Source organism: Medicago truncatula, chromosome 4 (assembly GCF_003473485.1).
Source record: "Medicago truncatula cultivar Jemalong A17 chromosome 4, MtrunA17r5.0-ANR, whole genome shotgun sequence".
Classification (NCBI taxonomy): domain Eukaryota; kingdom Viridiplantae; phylum Streptophyta; class Magnoliopsida; order Fabales; family Fabaceae; genus Medicago; species Medicago truncatula.
Window position 1 is genome coordinate 57,495,949 of NC_053045.1, and position 16,917 is coordinate 57,512,865.

A 16,917-nucleotide genomic window follows, 5' to 3' on the forward strand; every position below is an offset into this window, starting at 1 on the left:
ATTAATCCTAGATTTAACCTAATTTTTTCGTGTGACTTTACTATATTAATAACCCTAGATTTAAGGAAGCCCCTAATATGGACCCCTAAAACAAGGGTCCACCGGTGCACCTGTGCTAATTACCTGCTACAACCGGTTACTTTTCAATTAATAGATCATTATTATTATTATTATTATTACAAAACAGTTGTGTAATTACTGAGTACAAATCTTTATCTTGTTCTTTATCTTGTTCGTTCCATTGTAACCGATGCATCAACAACAAAAACAACAATGTCAATTCATTTAAAGAACAATGATTAATGGTGTGGAGAATAGTCTAAAGAGCCTTAATACCATTTAATGGACCTTCTAATGAACATAAGAGCATATCAGCACTTAAGCTTATAAGAATTAACCATAGAATAAACCATGGAAGATCAATATACTCTGCCAAATTCAAGGCTGAACATCTTTGATTTTACATCTTTTTTGGTTTTAGTCTTGTTAATTAAAAAAAAAAAAAAAAAAAAAGCTCTAGTGGTGTTTCTTCTACCCCCAACTGTGTTGATCCGCGGTCTGATCTTGAGTCCAGCGAAGGTTTTGGTTGAATCAGATAGAGAAATAATCATCGAATATTTTTTACATATATAAATCTGTTGAAGTTGAATTTGGTTTCTCTACCCTCATTTTGTTGATTATGCATATTTGCTATGCAAGCTGAGAAACCTTTACCTTTTCTTACTATTATCACTAGAAATAGTTTTAGGCCAAATTAAAAAAGAAAAACAAAACGTTTCAACCTAATTAATCTGAGGCCACTCTAAGAAAATTAAAATTAACCAAATTGAAGATATAGAATTTCTGTGTAGATCTATTGAGGCTAGACTCGGTGGATATACCCTCATTGAATGCATCCTGCATATTTTCTATGAAAGCTGAAAGTACACCTTTTATTTGAGAAATTAGTAACTAAAGTGATGGTAACCGGTTGGAGCAGGTCAATTGCATAGGTCCATCCATGATCCTTTATTTTTGGGGTCCATACTATGGACTCCCTAGATTTAATTTATGCAAAATGTCATCTCTAATTTTAACCTAATTTTTTTCTCCGCACTTTTCCATATAATGTTTATCTAAAGTAAAATAAAATTATGTTCCTAATTATAAGCTGTTTTTTGGAAAGGAATAACCGTTAACCCATCTCGCTATACTTAACTTAATCTCTTACTTATAAATGTTAACTCGTCTCGCTATACTTAACCTATTATATTACGTTACTTATAAATGTTAACCCTTGCTATACTTAACATATTATGTTACGTTATGATATCAAGGACGATGTAATGGAAAATTATGTTATGGTACAGTACCAACGTCTATGCTTCTTAATATTATGAAATACTGCATGACATTCATCTAAAATACTATTTTACCTATTACCGTCAAATATTACCTTCCATATGACCAGTGCGTTAGCACGGGTCGATGGTCTAGTATATAAAGAAAAATACCCCTTTCAAAACTTTTGGGTTGGACTTTTCTTTCCAAAAATACCCTTAATTTTAAATACAATTAACACATGTAACAAATAGATAAGAATAAATTTAATTTAAATATTAAAATAAATGTAACAAACGTGGGCAAAAAATAATGTTAAAGATTGGACTTTAAATCCTCTAAAAAAATTAGTAACAAACGTGAGGAAAAAATAACGTTAAAGATTGGACTTTAAATCCTCTAAAAGAAAGATTAGTAACAAACGTGAGCAAAAAATATTGTTAAATATTTGACTTTAAATCCTCTAAAAAAAGATTAGTAACAAACGTGAGCAAAAAATATTGTTAAATATTTGACTTTAAATCCTCTTTTAAAAAATATTGTTAAAGATTTGACTTTAAATCCTCTAAAAATATATTAGTAACAAACGTGAGCAAAAAATATTGTTAAAGTTGGACTTTAAATCCTCTAAAAAAAAGATTAGTAACAAACGTGAGGAAAAAAAATTGTTAAAGATTGGACTTTAAATCCTCCAAAAAAAGTTTAGTAACAAACGTGAGCAAAAAATCCTCTAACGTTATGAATGCCTGATAAGTTTCAGGAAGTAGTAATTCAATGTTACATTTAAGGCACTTTTGTTATTTGTCTTACAAGTTATTTAGGAAAAAGCCAAGAGAAAAGTGAATAATTGTCCTATTACGCTTTTTATATCTTACTCTATCCATTTGTGTAGGAATTGAATATCAAGACACCAAGCAAAGAAGAAAAACAAAGAAAATGTGCAAAGGTTAACTCGCCATGGCGAGTCCAAGGCGAGTAGGGGTAGAGAGTTCCAGAGACCACTCGCCCCCAACTCGCAACGGCGAGTGGGAGGTGGATTCTTTCATATTTGTTGAGAACTCACAAGTTTGTATATGAATCTTCATCTTTTACTTCAATCTTGCAAAGTTACCATGAAAATGAGTAGCTAAATCTCCATTGTTGGGATTAGAGGTACTTGATCAAGCTAAACATGTAATCTTTTGATCTTTAATATATGATTCTAGCATTTGATTTGATATTGATATTATTCTTGCAATTTATGCTTATGTGTTTGATTTAATTGCTATTGAAAAATACTCTTGAATCTAGGTTTAGAATAATCATCTATCAAAACAGGAAATCTAGACATAGGATTTATGTTTTGATAATCACTTTGTGTATATAAGCTTCACGCTTTTAGATCGTTTAATAGACTGAGAAATCGTCGATTAAACGATACGATCGAATATTAAGCAATAACAATAAGTAGTCTTCCCGACGGGCCAACACGCCCGCCCTGTCACCGCACCGTTTTTAGCAGGTTATGCGGGGCGGGCACCTACTAATGACGGATTCAAAATCTCAACTGACTCCGTCAAAATAGGCGGGCTAAACGGGCCGACTTGAGGGCCCAACCCGTTTTGTCATCCCTAATTTTGTTTATCATCTTATCTTTTTAATAATACAACAGCACATAAGCGTTTTCCCACTAAGTGGGATCAACCTCATGGAGATTCAACAAAGTTTTACGTTGGCTGTAGAGACCAACACAACCCTTTCCTTTCACTTAATGTGGTATTTAAAGAAAGTTGAAGAACCTTCTAGCAAAAGTCGTGAAGATGAAGCCCATGAGTAGAAACTTGAGGAGAACCTTTGGAAAACTGCTCTTTACCCAACAGAAATTATTCGCTCCCAACTGAAAAGACTAAAATGCTCTTACGCATGTTAACTCACACTAGTGTTAATTTAGCGTGACTTAACTTACGCTGCGTGAGTTAAATCACTTTAGTGTTAAATTCTGCATGATTTAACTCACGTTAAAATTTAACATCAGCGTGACGTTCGTTTTCTTTCTCATTTTTCTCATTCTCCCAACATAGCAACCTCCATCCATATTTTATAATTTACCTTGTCTTTGTGTGTGTCACGTGTGTGTATATGAGAGAGAAAGAGTGTAGTAGACTTGGATAGAATTCATTAAAACACGTCATAGATAGATAGAAAGGTCTTGTTAACGAGTGCCCTAAGAACACTTTTTAAGAATTCATAGTAAAGAAAATATTCTTTAAAAAAGTCAAAAACTCCAATTTCCAATGCATTGATTTCATACACTTTGACAAAAGTAGTTACTAAACAATGCCCCAAGGGCTCTTGTTAACATTCCCCGGATAGAATGATAGGACTGAAACCTAAAAACCTAAAAGCATGTCATTGAAGAACCAAGGCATAGATGGATAGGACTGAAACCTAAAAGCACGTCATCTATTAATTCACTATATGACAAAAAGATTGAAAAGCAATGCAACTGGTCTTTGGTTGAAAAGCAACACAGCTGAACTGATAGAAAAAGAAAGTATTAGCGTGAGTTAAACCACGTTACGTAAGTTAACTCACGCATGAGTAATTTCGGTATTTCAGTTGGGAGCGAGCAATTATTTGTTGTGTAAAGAGCAGTATTCGAACCTTTTCTCATTCAGTTTGGACCTCAACTCTTTGAACCTGTTGCTCGTTTACCGAACTTAATTTTGTTTGAGCTTGAAGATGAAAGAAAAGAAACATATAATTTTGATGAAAGGAAGAGAAGAATGAGAACTAAAGAAAAGAAGAATGGTCACTACCAGCAGGGAGAAAGGGAAAGGAAAGGTGAAACAAAGAGAGAGAAATCAACTTCTTTGCTGGTAGTGATCGTTCTGACCTTTTCTTACCAAGATTTTCCATGTTTCTGGCAAAAATGAATAAATTTTTGCAGAGATTACAAACACTCTGACAACAAAATCTAGCAAACGGCCCGAAACTCTCCAAATGAAAAATCTACCACAAAACAACAACAAAATAAGCAGAAGTAGCACCTAGATACCGTCAGAACCTACGAGATTGAAACAAAAGTACAGCCAAACGTGGAGAAGAGCGGATTGCACCAGCAGTTGAAGGAGCGGAAAAAATCGAACTAAATGCTTTGTAAGAAGTATAGATTCACAAAATGTCAAAATCTCAAATTTTCATTTTTGTTTACAATCCAACACAAGATGAATCCGGAATTGCTAAAAAGATATTGACCCGTCACATGCTAGGGAGCATCCAAGACACTAAAAATACGCACAACGTATTACACCACTGACATTGAAGCCAAAACAACTTAACTAAAATGCTTCCAAAACAGAACCGGCCCAGTAAAACCTAGAAACAAAACACTGCACCAAATTTAAAACTGCAAGCTAGTAACACATAAATCTTCATCTGAACAACAACCTAGCACCACCAGGCCCATGAGAATATTTATTCTGCCCCTTTACACCAGAAAAAAGACACAGCAAAAGACAGACTGCAAAAGCTTCCGGCAAAACGATACCAAACCGAGCTATAAGTTCAATCAACACAAACTGCCATAAGCTACCGAAGTTCACTCTTCATGGACAATTGGCTCTGCTACAACACTAGAACCTTGATCTTGACTAGAAACTAAGATACATACTACAACAAACACTAGATAGCAATAATTTACAAACTCCCTATACAAACCAAATTGATAACGAATACATATCCTACAAGAAACAAATTTGCAATAAACAATATTACAAACTCCCATATTTCTCTGTTGTATGTAAATCTGTCACACAAACTATCCAGATTGCAGAATCTTGATCGAATCATATTGCTCACATCCACAGTTTAGAATCCACATGAAACGTGGCACACAAACAACAACTTCCAACTCAGAAAAATGTGGTACCAAATAAATGTAAGAAAAAGATAATTGTTTATAGAATAATACCCTCTAAGTTTCCACCAGGCAAAATGGAAGAATAAAAATGCCTTTAATTTTTAGTCTACATGAGCACATAAAGCCCTTGAAAGACAAATGAATCCAATTATTCAAAATTTAAATATCCCTCAATTACAACACTTTGAGCCGAGGCCATGGGACGTAAATTTTCCACTTTTACTCCTTGATCTAAGTTCTTCAATGGCAGTAGAGGATCATTCTTAGTACATCCATTCCAAACTGGCAAAACTTCTGTCACAAATTTATTAATATACTTCTTCTTAATACCTTCCTTGACAAGGTCTTCATATTCACTGAAATTCCCTCTCACATCTAACAGGACACTGCACAATCCTTGACGATTACAATAATCCAAGATCACATCCAGATTTATTTGATCCATAGATACAATTTCAATTCCTTGTTGAGCTTCTTCTGGAGTTGTTGCTGTTCTACAATTTGTAAAGATTATCGCTTTATCAGTAACTTCATTGATGACTAATGGAATTGGATTTGAAGAACCAGAATCTTTATGCATTATAATCCGAATAGGTTGATTTGCTCCAGGTTCTTTAGATGTGGGTACTGGGTTTGCTGACAAATTTTCACGAAATAAGGAAGAAGACAAAATAACAGCATCATATTCTTGTAACAGCCTCGAATAGTATCCACCAGAGTCTGTAACTCCATTCCCAAGGGAGTCCAACAAGTTCCCGTTGACAGAAAGAGAATACCTATGATCCAAGAAAAAGGCTAAGCTATGAAATGTATGTTTGTCCGAGAATTAGAATAAAAATGCAGGGTGATTCATAAATCCAAAACTCATAAATCACAATTTGCACTCAAAGAAACAGTCAATAAACAAGCAATTGTTTTGTCAAAAAAAATAAATAAATAAACAAGCAATTGTTTTAAATAGTGGCTATAGCACTATACTATAGTGGGATTTGAACAAATCGCTTTTGTTTTACAATACGCTATTAGATCATAAATAATGTGAGGAGGAAAACCATTTACCTTTCCAAAATTCAATAAACAAGCAATATATCCGATGTGGGACTATTTAACAATATATCAAGTATCAACAGTTCCTTACAACATTATTTTCCATTCAAACCTAAATCCAGCATATAAATATGCTCAAGATTTAGCAGACAAAAAACTATAACAAAAAGATCATGATATCAGAATGGCTTCTGTCTAGTTGGTCGGTATTTGCAAAACCACTTAACAGACAGACAACACAATGTTTCAACTCAGAAACAAGCTCCATTTTGTCTTGATAATTCTTAATTATCTTGTTACAATAAAAAAAAAGGCTTAGGCAAAGGAAACACCTGAGATGCCCAAAGTACTCATAAGCATCACATACCTAGGCAGCCACAGCCAGAACACAAAAATGCTTTACAAGTTTCCAAGATTGCCAGGTACACAATCAATAAAAATGTGATTTTAAAAAATCTTCAAGTTCCTATGAATATAAGTTACATATATATGATTTCCATTTTAGACAAAATACATGTATTACACACACACACACACACACACACACTGTATATCAATCGGTCAAACATATCCAGAAGAGAATGGCTGAAGACTGAATGCTGATTACAATAAGAATGCCTAATTGTTTTCACACTCCCATTCTGACATCATATATGATCTATGAGGCACACCACTACAGATACGACTACCGGACTTGGCATTGACACCAATATTGTCAAATGGCAACGACACTACAACATTGTTGCATTGCAGAATTTGGATGAACTGCTATTTTCTGCAATCCGTGCTCGACAAAATCGAAAACATCCACAAATGAATCTTTAGTGAAAAGCAAGTGGAATTGAATTACCTCAAAGTAAGCAGAGGCTTTCCGGTCAACATGTGATGAATATATGCCTCATTGAGGCTCTTGCACAATTCTTCCTCGACACCAACAACAACTTCAATTCCGGCATCTCTCAATCTATCCACCCCTTTGGAGGCAACAATAGGATTTGGATCCACCATCCCAATAACAACCTTTTTAATTTTGGCTTTGATGAGAGCTTCAGTGCAAGGTGGAGTCCTCCCAAAATGATTACAAGGCTCTAAGCTGACATATGCTGTTGCATTCTCAGACAAATCACCGGCATCTCTCAGAGCAAAAACCTGAAAAAACACATGTCCTAAAATAAGTGAATCCAAACAAACAAACAAACAAACAAACAGAATATAAAAAGGAAAAGTGTAAGAGAGAGAGAGAGAAACCTCGGCATGAGGTTGGCCGGGTTTAGGATGAAAACCTTGACCAACAATATTTCCATGTTTGACAATAACACATCCAACTAATGGATTGGGACTGGTATACCCCAAACCTTTTCTAGCTAGCTCAACACTTTTTCTCATATAAAATCCATCATCATTATCTTGATGATGATTGTTTTGAGCACGAACAACATAGCTGTTACTTTTCGGAGAGTGTGTGTGTATAATAAGTGGTTTGGAAAAGGCAGAATTAAAATTGGAGGGGATGGGAATGAACAAGGGTGGATGAGGAGAAGAAGCATTGATTGAGCATTTGGAATTGCAACAAACTGAAACTGAAACTGAAACTGAAAACCCCACTGCAGCCTGCATAGTTGGAGTATTAGATTTGGGATTCAAAGGGTTTGTTTCAATTTACAAACAAACCTGAAAACGTGAAAATAACACAACAGCAACGTGCTCAAAAAAAAAAAAAAAAAACGGCATGATACAGTGCTCTTCGATCCTTCCTTCCAGTCAGGAAAATGCCACATTCACACAGTCAATGTTTATATCGAGTAACGGTTCTTCATCCATTTTAAATACTTTGTTATTTACTCCGCGTTGCTTTTATTTCACGATGCTAATAGACATTCACTCTTATTATTATATATAAATTATTATTTACATTTGAATAGAATTGCAACAAATTAACTAGACCTTTTTAGATGACATGACATTGTTATGTATGATTTTTTGAACTCTATATAGACGTCCACGATTAAAAGGGAGAAGAGAAAGGTTAGCGTGTGTGAATGTGCTATGACAGAAATTATTTTAAAGCAGTGGCAATCTGGAATCGTTAGATATATCAAAGGGTTGAGAAATGTGTTAATGTATCATTTTTAAAATGTGGTTAACAGACTTTGATCAATTAAATAACGGAGATCTCTATATGCTACTGTTCAATTAAATATATATTCATAAAAACCAAAACAAAAATAAATACAAATTCCAAGTTCGAATTTTTCATTTGCATGAAACAAACTTTGATTACAAGACACAAGCATTCATTCTATCAACAAAAAAAAAAAAACAAAGACAGACAGTCATAAAATGTCAGGAACAATCATCAAACTCAATAAAAAGAAAAGAAATGATAATTGAACAACAATTTTATGACAATTTTTTCTCTCATGTTCACATTATTTCTCATTTTCTCTCTCTATTACTTTGATTTTTGTACAAGACCTATATTTCTTTGCATATTTTGGTTGTCCAATAAAATGGTTGTTCAAATAACATTTCTCTATAAAAAAATTAGTGTCATCTACAGTAAAACTATTTATCATATTATCAAAATCAAATTTCAAAATATCTTTTAATCTACGAGTTTAACTATAAGCTATTGTTATCACAAATTTTAGAATCGTTTCACCAATTTGAATTCAACTTTAAGTTCTTAGACAAACTGAGAAAATATTGGACATAACTATCCATGCACAACAAACCAATATTATTAGCTTATATTCTCGATCACATGACAAACATTTGGCTACAATAAGAAGTTCAAATTCTAACTGCCAACCAATGGCTAGATATACAATAACCTACGGTGTTTTTACAGTTAATATTAAGATGAACACAACTAATTCCACATACAATGACACGGGTTACAACATGTGAGAATTCTAGGTTGAAATGTATTAAATTTAAGGCAGCAGCTCTCGGTTAGTGGTGACCCGGAGCAAATCTATTCTTCCTCTGGTTCTTCTTCTTCCTGTAGAAGATTTTCTCTGTTGTCATGAGCCCAGAAACCACGCACATCTATGAGCATGCTAGCTACAGTACCACCTTGTTTGCAGGCCAGTAGATCAACCAATGTGATCTTGAGGTCATCTACTGGCTTAACCATATCCCAGATTTCATCCCGTACATCTTCAATACAAAGTTCATAGTTGCCACCGTCAATCCATTTATGGTGTACGTCTCTGTTTTGTTCAAACATAATTAAAAAAAAAAAACATAAGTGAGAACTGAGAAGTAAAAGTAATTATGTTAAGTTATATAATATCAATGTTAGTTAAGATGCAAAGAAAATTTCCAGGATCCCATAATTTAATATAACTAATTTGTCACTGTTTATTTGAGACTTGCAGGCTTGCTCAAGCACTACAAGTAGGAAACAGCAGTATTTTTCTTTAGGAAGACTGTATCAGGCAACATCTCGGCATATGGATGCTCCCCTTCTATTCTTCCAGCAGTCGTAGTAAAATATTCAATACTTCTAAAAAAAAAAGACTAATACAATGATTCCTGTTGTACATACAGCATATATGTGTATCAACAGTATGACATTTTACCTGAAAAGAGAGTGAATATCTGCTGTAGTAAGGTAACCCCTCCCTTGAAGATCAAGGCAACGAAACAAGTATGTCAAGCCTTCTGGGGTGTCTTTGTTTTCTAAAGCCAGATTAAAGTCCAAGAAACTCTCAAAATCCATCTCCCTTGTCTTTCCACCACAACTCTTCCCGCGGCGAACATGTTCGTCGAACACTACAGGAAGCACATTTATTTATTTAGTCCATTTAATTTTGGAAAACGAGTACCAAACTATAAATGAAGGTCACAATGCACAATGCACATTGACACCCTGGCTTGAAATATGTTGCAATCCAGCAGTGAAAAACAATAGCACATACAAGAAGAAATGAGAACAGACAAGGGCAGTAACCATGGCTATTGTTAGTAATAACTACTCCGACAAAAATTTACCCTAGAATTGTAGAATGGTAATAGTTTCTACCTCTCTCAATAAAAATCTCAGTCAGGGTCCCATCTGCATATTCTCGCAGCTCATGCTTGCTCAATGAACCGCTTGAATCTTTATCAAGAGCAATAAACATGTCTGCGGAAAAATGGACACAAACAAACATCAGAACTTCAATTCGTCATGAAACTAATCAAAGTAAACTAGTAGAAGAAACTGAACCAGCTAACACATGATAAGGAGAAACCATAATAATTCACACTTCACAGCAACTAACTTAAATCAGTGTGATAGTAGCAATGGTGTAAAATGTAAACAGATTTACAATGATCTGATTGAAAAAAAAAAAAAAAAAATAACGTGGACATTCGGGAGGCCAATGTAAGATACCCACCACATACACGTCGGGCAGAAGTCTGAGAGAACCAGTTTTCAGCCTGTTCTGTGTCCGTGACTTCTTCTTCGCTTTCCTGAAACACATATTACTATACTCAGCATAGAGCATCAAATTAAAGCTTAAAAGGAACTTAGAACAAAATTTTGTTCATGGTTATTACTAAAACAAAGCAAACCAATTGTGAAATATGAGCACCAGGAGGACCTGGACAAGAGGACCAACCACACACACACACACACAGAGAGAGAGAGAGAGAGTTGAATACTATGATGCTTGGTTTTAAAGATATTATTGCATAAACTTTTTATGCAACCTACCTGATGAAGCTCCATTAGTTCCTGAAGACAATTACTAAGCAGCACTTTCTTGATGCAAGCTTTACCTGTAATGTAAAAAGAATAATTATGTAGACTTTGATAATACTAGATGGATGAACATATGTTGGCTTAGCTGAAATTGATTGAGGCAAAGCTGTAAACAAGCGCAACAACCATTTAAAAAGTATACAGCCAAGCTATAAGCCTATAACTCAGCCATTATTCTCTCATGCCGCGGCTAGCGCAATGATTAAATGACATCATTAACTTCCCTTCCTACCCCGTCAACCTCAAACCACCAAAATAATTTTTCATCTCCACCTCTTAACATAGTTAACATAAAAGAGTCAAGTTAATGTGTGATAGAGGATAGCTAATAATGTGCGATACCTAACACTCAAAGCCTCGTCAGTTGTAAATTGTTTGTAACACAATATATAGTGAGTAATCATGAAAGGTAATGATCAATATAGAAATCCAATAATATTCATACCCTTAAGACACAAGCCCTTCATGATTAAGTTGTAATAATACTTAAGAATCTAATTTGAAATATGCAAGTCTACCACTGCTGCTGTTGATTAAACTTAAAAAGTTCCCCTTAGAGAGATGAATAAGTAATAAGGAACAAACAGGATAGCAGCATCAACATCAGTAACATACGAATCAATAACAATAAAAAAAGCAAATGTTATTTTCAACAGGTTTTATGGTGCAAAATATTCAAAATAAATGGTGATCAACTTTGACAATAAGTTGGTATAAGATTTTATGCATCAAGAGCTTTTATTCGAAAGATGCAATCTGGATTACTTTAAAATTCTATTTAATCATTAAATTAAAGAAAATATATTTTGTCGCGATAAAAATTCCAAATAAAAGATGATATGACCATAAAACAGCACCTAGCATCTATAAGAATCATTCATGCAAACCTCGTCTATGAGGATCACAAAAGAAGAAGAATTTGTGTGCAGCAATACGACAATACATTGGAACAAAGCCTGCATCCATAGTACGTAATTGTGCCAAGTTGGGTATAAGACCTCGTATATACGCTTCCATTTCCTGAAAAACAAATTTGTAAATATCAATCAACTTGATCTAATCTTTTTATCCAAGAAACTGGAAATGCAACTTCTTTCCCAGCTTCAAAACACACCAAAGAAATTACTGGAAATGTTAGATTTCTCAAAAGTTCTTAAGGCCCAAAAAAGGGATTGACTTGCGATATACGTAAGAACTATATGCATGTCAATAAAATAAAGGTCAAATAGTCATAAATTTATAACAAGGTAATTGAGAATAAAGAAAAAAAGATTAGATGATAAGGAGTGGAACAAGAGAGATCAATCCACAGATAGTCGGCCAGATGAAATATTGATATGCAGGGAAAATAGTGTTCAAAAAAGCAACTATTTTCTATAATTATAATAAGATAGTTGAGAATAAAGGTTAAACAGAGATTAGATAATAAGGAGTGGAACAAGAGAGACCAATCCACATAGATAGTTGGCCGGATGAAATGTTATGCAGGGAAAATAGTGTTAAAAAAAAAAGCAACTATTTTCTATAAATATATATATGCATAACAAAAAGTAAATAATTTGAATAAAAGAGATACCTAACAAATAGTTCAATTCAATTTTAAACGATTGGAAACCTAGCATAGAGAAGAGAAAAAGAAGAAGAAAAAACCGTACATGTGGCTGAAGGAAACCATCAGAATCCTCATCAAGCTCACTCATATCAATTCTTGCTTGTGTAAGTGAAACCTGTACAGCCAAAATCATTAGATATCTTCGATAAACATAAACATTTGATACATTCATCAAGCTCATATGGTAAGAATAAACAAGAAAATAAAATTCAACGAAGAAACAAAACAAACACAGAACCACAGGTATCCATGAGAATTAAACAGAATCGCCAAAAAATTAGTTCAGGTTGGAAATGACCTACCGTGCGCATCACGTAAAGGTAAAATGGTAGAATGGCAATTCTTCCTTGCTCATCCTTCTCAAACTTCATAAAGTTAGAAGGACTAAAGAATCGTCGGCATTTAGGACCTATTTGTTCTGTACATACAGAGGCAATGTGGCAAAAATCTTCATAATTCATCTGTAAGAAACAAATTAAAGTACGTAAGGACTCTGTCGAGAATAGCGCTCGAAGGCAAAGGAAAAGAAGCCAATTAACAATTCAATAAAAGAAATTATACATAACAAACAAAGTTGTAGTAAATTTTGAGAAGAACGAGGTGGAAATCTTGAAGTTATATTTTCAATTAGATGAACAGTATGAACTTATATCACCCATTTAACAGGAAATATTTTATCTTGATAGGAAAAATAAGCATCCTTGAAGGAGTATGTTGAAATCATTGCTCTGAACAAATTAGATTGTCTCAGGGAAAATCCATTGCATGACACACAAAACTCCAGTTAAAGTATAAATAGAGTACATGCCAAACATGTCTAGTGAAATAGATTGAGTCTCTGATCTTTAAAGGTATAGAAGGATTTAATACAGATTGAGGAATTACCAAACTGCTGACCCCACTTAGTGGGATATGGCTTGGTTGTTGTTGTTGTTGTTGAGGAATTACCAAACTAAAAACATGGAATGGGGATGGTTATTGACTATTTGGGATGTAACATAGCAGCCCATAAAGCTCGCATGAATGTAAGAGTCTCTTTGTGAGTGGGATTTTGGAGGGGAGAGTTGGACTTGTTTTTCTTTTCTAAATTAAGCAAGCTATAAAATATTTCTAAAAATGAAGTGTGATTGAATTATTATATGATCATATATTGTGATATTTTTTCAATTTTTTTAGTATCAAATATATATTAAAATAAAGGCCTAGCCCTCTAAAGCCCTCCAAAATCACCATCCCAAACAGACCCCAAGAGTCTAGGTGATCATTTTTTTTTTCAAAAACTGAGGGGTTGGTTACGCATGTGAACTTTGTGGTGCATAATCAAAGATTTATCATACTTTTAATAATAAAAAAATCAGTTATATATATATATATATATATATATATATATATATATATATATAACTGTTTCATAGAAAGAAAAAAGAAGAAGCAAACACATGGTGATTGTGACAGACCTTTTCTGCACCAGTAGCATCATCAATCACACAGTTTTCTCTTAAGCAGACCCACATTGCATCCAAATCGTCAGCATTCAACAAAAGATCTGATTGTTTCTGTTAAATGTACCGGAAATGTCACTAATTGAGAAAAAAATATCCACTGTCTAAGCAAAGAAAGAGCTAAGCCAAGAAATAATACCTTCAAAAAACGATACTTGGCCAATCTCTGTACTCTCTGACTGATTGATCCCTCTTCAGGTTTCTAGAAGAAGATGACATGTTTCAATATTTGAATTGCAGATAGTTAGGTCTTATTTTAAATGCCAGAGTAACCCAATCCTAAACTTCAAACATATATTAACTAGAGAAATGATATTTGGGACAACTCATACTCTCATTGTGTTCTTACTCTCTCTCTCTCTCTCTCCCTCCCTCTCTCTCTATATATATTGTTTTTGTCCCAAAAGAAGAGGAGAGAAGAAGGTTGTCCCAAAAGTTGTCATAACATGGTTGTACAAATATCATTACTCCATTAACTATCCTATATAATCCGTAACAAATGAAAAAACAAACTTATATAAAGAGATACAGCATATAACTTGTAATGGTCTACTGTAGATATCAGGTAAAACTATATGATACTTTTCTTATCAACAGACCCAGGTTTAAATTCGACGATAAATTTGTCAAACTACATGCCAATGGATAAAAGGCTGAAACGGTATAGGATTTGGATTCAATGCAGTAAGCACATGTGCAGCTTTTAAACTCGGATTTAAATTTTTCTTAGAATTTGAAATTCAAGCTTAAAATCAGTGTATAATTATTTTACACATGCATAATAATAACAATAATATACTAAAATAAGCAAGAAAAATTAATTGTTTAACATGCCTTCTTGTAGAAACTGGGAATTGTACCAGCTTCAGCACTTTTCTTCTGCTTATCTTTAAAAATATCAAGCAAGATTCTTTTTGTTTCAAGTTCTGCGAAATGGTATGACAATAATGTATGTATGTTATAAAGTAGTAATTAATTGATATCACAAAAAATGAAAGAAATGAATACGAACCCATTAAAGCTTCGGATCCAAGACCGGCACCGGATCCGATGAAACGACGGAGATTGCGGACCCACAACATGGAGGATGCAGGGGGGATTTTTCTCTGGGTTTGAGGAGCGTCATGAGCTTCGCCGTCGCTGTACATCGCCGGTTGAGTGAAATTGAAAAGCTAACCCTAACCCTAACAGAAACCCGCGTGAGATATATGATCGGATCTGAGATAAACCGTTGGCTCCGATAAGCAACCGGATGAAAGCTTTTTGCCACTGTTCGTTTTTTTATTTCTTCTACTTGAAAGATTTGCTTGCACCAACCTCCTACACCTACTTGTCCTAATCGGATTATTAATTTCTGTTTTTTTGTCTAAGTTTTACTTACTTTAAGACAAGGGTCCTTTTTAGGTGCAAGAATGCTCAAGAGATTTGGGTTCTTAAAATTACTGCCTCTATTTTGTTTTACTTTATTGGTCGCTTTTAAATTCAGTGCAACATTAATTATCGATTTGTATGATAGTAATGTATTATAGAAGAAAAGGACGTAAAAATTAAGTTGTATTATTTGAACATCCATTTGTTTGATAATTTAATGGACAATCATTTTTTACAAAGAAAAGTATGTGCTGACATACAAACCAAATCAATAGAGAGATAAAGTAAAAATATAATGTGAGTATGAGAGAAAACTATCACAAAAATTGTAGAAAAAGGTTATAGAAATATTATTTCTCTAAAAAATTCATCAAAAATAATAAAATTTAAACGATTTTTTAGTACGTGTAAATTCCTTAAAAACAACAAATACTATGAAATGGAATGAGTAGTCAACTTTTATCCTAATAATGATTAGCCAAGAGTTATTCCATTTAGAAATTGAATTAGGATTCTTTGATAAACTTTATTAATCGATTGAACTTAATCACCTATTCACTTAAAAGCATTTTTTTAGTTGTATTTTTGTAATTCAAGTATTTATAAATGTATTTTTAAGGTATATTTTTTTGTTATAACTATATAAATATTTTTGGCAGCAACGAAAAGACTTAAAAAATTGTACATAAGTTTTGTCATTTAGAGAAATGCCGACAATATTATTTTCAAATTATTGAGATTTTGATATCGATAACGGAATTTGAGCGGGCATGGCACGGTTTTACAGGGCACCATTTTGTTTGAAAAGTCCCATACTCGACTTATCTTCTCGTAAGATTTTTTTTCTCACAAGACTTATCACAAGCTATTTTGTTGGTAGGTGTTTTCGCTGTATTTTGCACAATGAATGGGCCTAAAGAATAAATATTTGGGAGTACGTGGTTGCACCTGAAAATAATTGTCTTGTTAACTGAATTCGACAACTAGGCGATCACAAAATGAGCGCGAGGAAGCCCCTCAGCTGAGTGAAGGATCGGCGATGTCATAACAGTGGGGCGACAAAGTTGATTTTTCTCAAGGCCATTAACGCATAACATTGGTTGTTGGAGGCTCAAAACTGAGTCAGAGGTATAGTGGGACTGGACAATAACGTATTACCAACGATTTGTTGCTCTCGACGCCATGAATGGCTTTGAGGAATGAGGAGTTGGACACAATCGGTAGTGGAGATGTGGATGAAGAGACTGTGTCAGTGGATTATGTCAAGGAGAGGATAACATAGTCGAACATGGGGCACCACGATTCAACTAACATGGTAGTTATCAAGCACACATGGGGGAATGTGCATTGCCGGTCACGTCGTTTAGTTAATTGACAAAATTTTCATTATAAATACTTCATTCATACA

At 33.9% G+C, this 16,917-nt stretch overlaps 2 protein-coding genes and 1 non-coding gene across 3 annotated transcripts; all 3 read right to left on the minus strand.

Annotated features, from left to right (window-relative positions):
* Nucleotides 1-5,128: 5,128 nt before the first annotated feature.
* Nucleotides 5,129-8,130, minus strand: LOC11422868 (riboflavin biosynthesis protein PYRD, chloroplastic). Its single transcript, XM_003609570.4, has 3 exons — nucleotides 7,517-8,130; nucleotides 7,119-7,417; nucleotides 5,129-5,997 (listed from the first exon to the last, which is right to left on the minus strand). Exons 1-3 carry the CDS (start codon nucleotides 7,883-7,885, stop codon nucleotides 5,370-5,372), a joined length of 1,296 nt encoding a protein of 431 aa, XP_003609618.1. The 5' UTR covers nucleotides 7,886-8,130; the 3' UTR covers nucleotides 5,129-5,369.
* Nucleotides 8,131-8,985: 855 nt separating this feature from the next.
* Nucleotides 8,986-15,501, minus strand: LOC11409007 (probable serine/threonine-protein phosphatase 2A regulatory subunit B'' subunit TON2). The gene is made up of 12 exons (XM_003609571.3): nucleotides 15,151-15,501; nucleotides 14,973-15,064; nucleotides 14,278-14,340; nucleotides 14,094-14,192; nucleotides 12,939-13,097; nucleotides 12,680-12,751; nucleotides 11,912-12,044; nucleotides 10,977-11,041; nucleotides 10,657-10,732; nucleotides 10,299-10,400; nucleotides 9,856-10,048; nucleotides 8,986-9,483 (listed from the first exon to the last, which is right to left on the minus strand). The coding sequence occupies exons 1-12, from the start codon at nucleotides 15,284-15,286 to the stop codon at nucleotides 9,246-9,248; spliced, it is 1,428 nt and encodes a 475-aa protein (XP_003609619.1). The 5' UTR covers nucleotides 15,287-15,501; the 3' UTR covers nucleotides 8,986-9,245.
* On the minus strand, nucleotides 9,623-9,739 carry LOC112421527 (small nucleolar RNA snoR104). The gene has a single exon (XR_003011853.1). It is a non-coding gene; the product is annotated as a small nucleolar RNA snoR104 (small nucleolar RNA).
* Nucleotides 15,502-16,917: the final 1,416 nt, after the last annotated feature.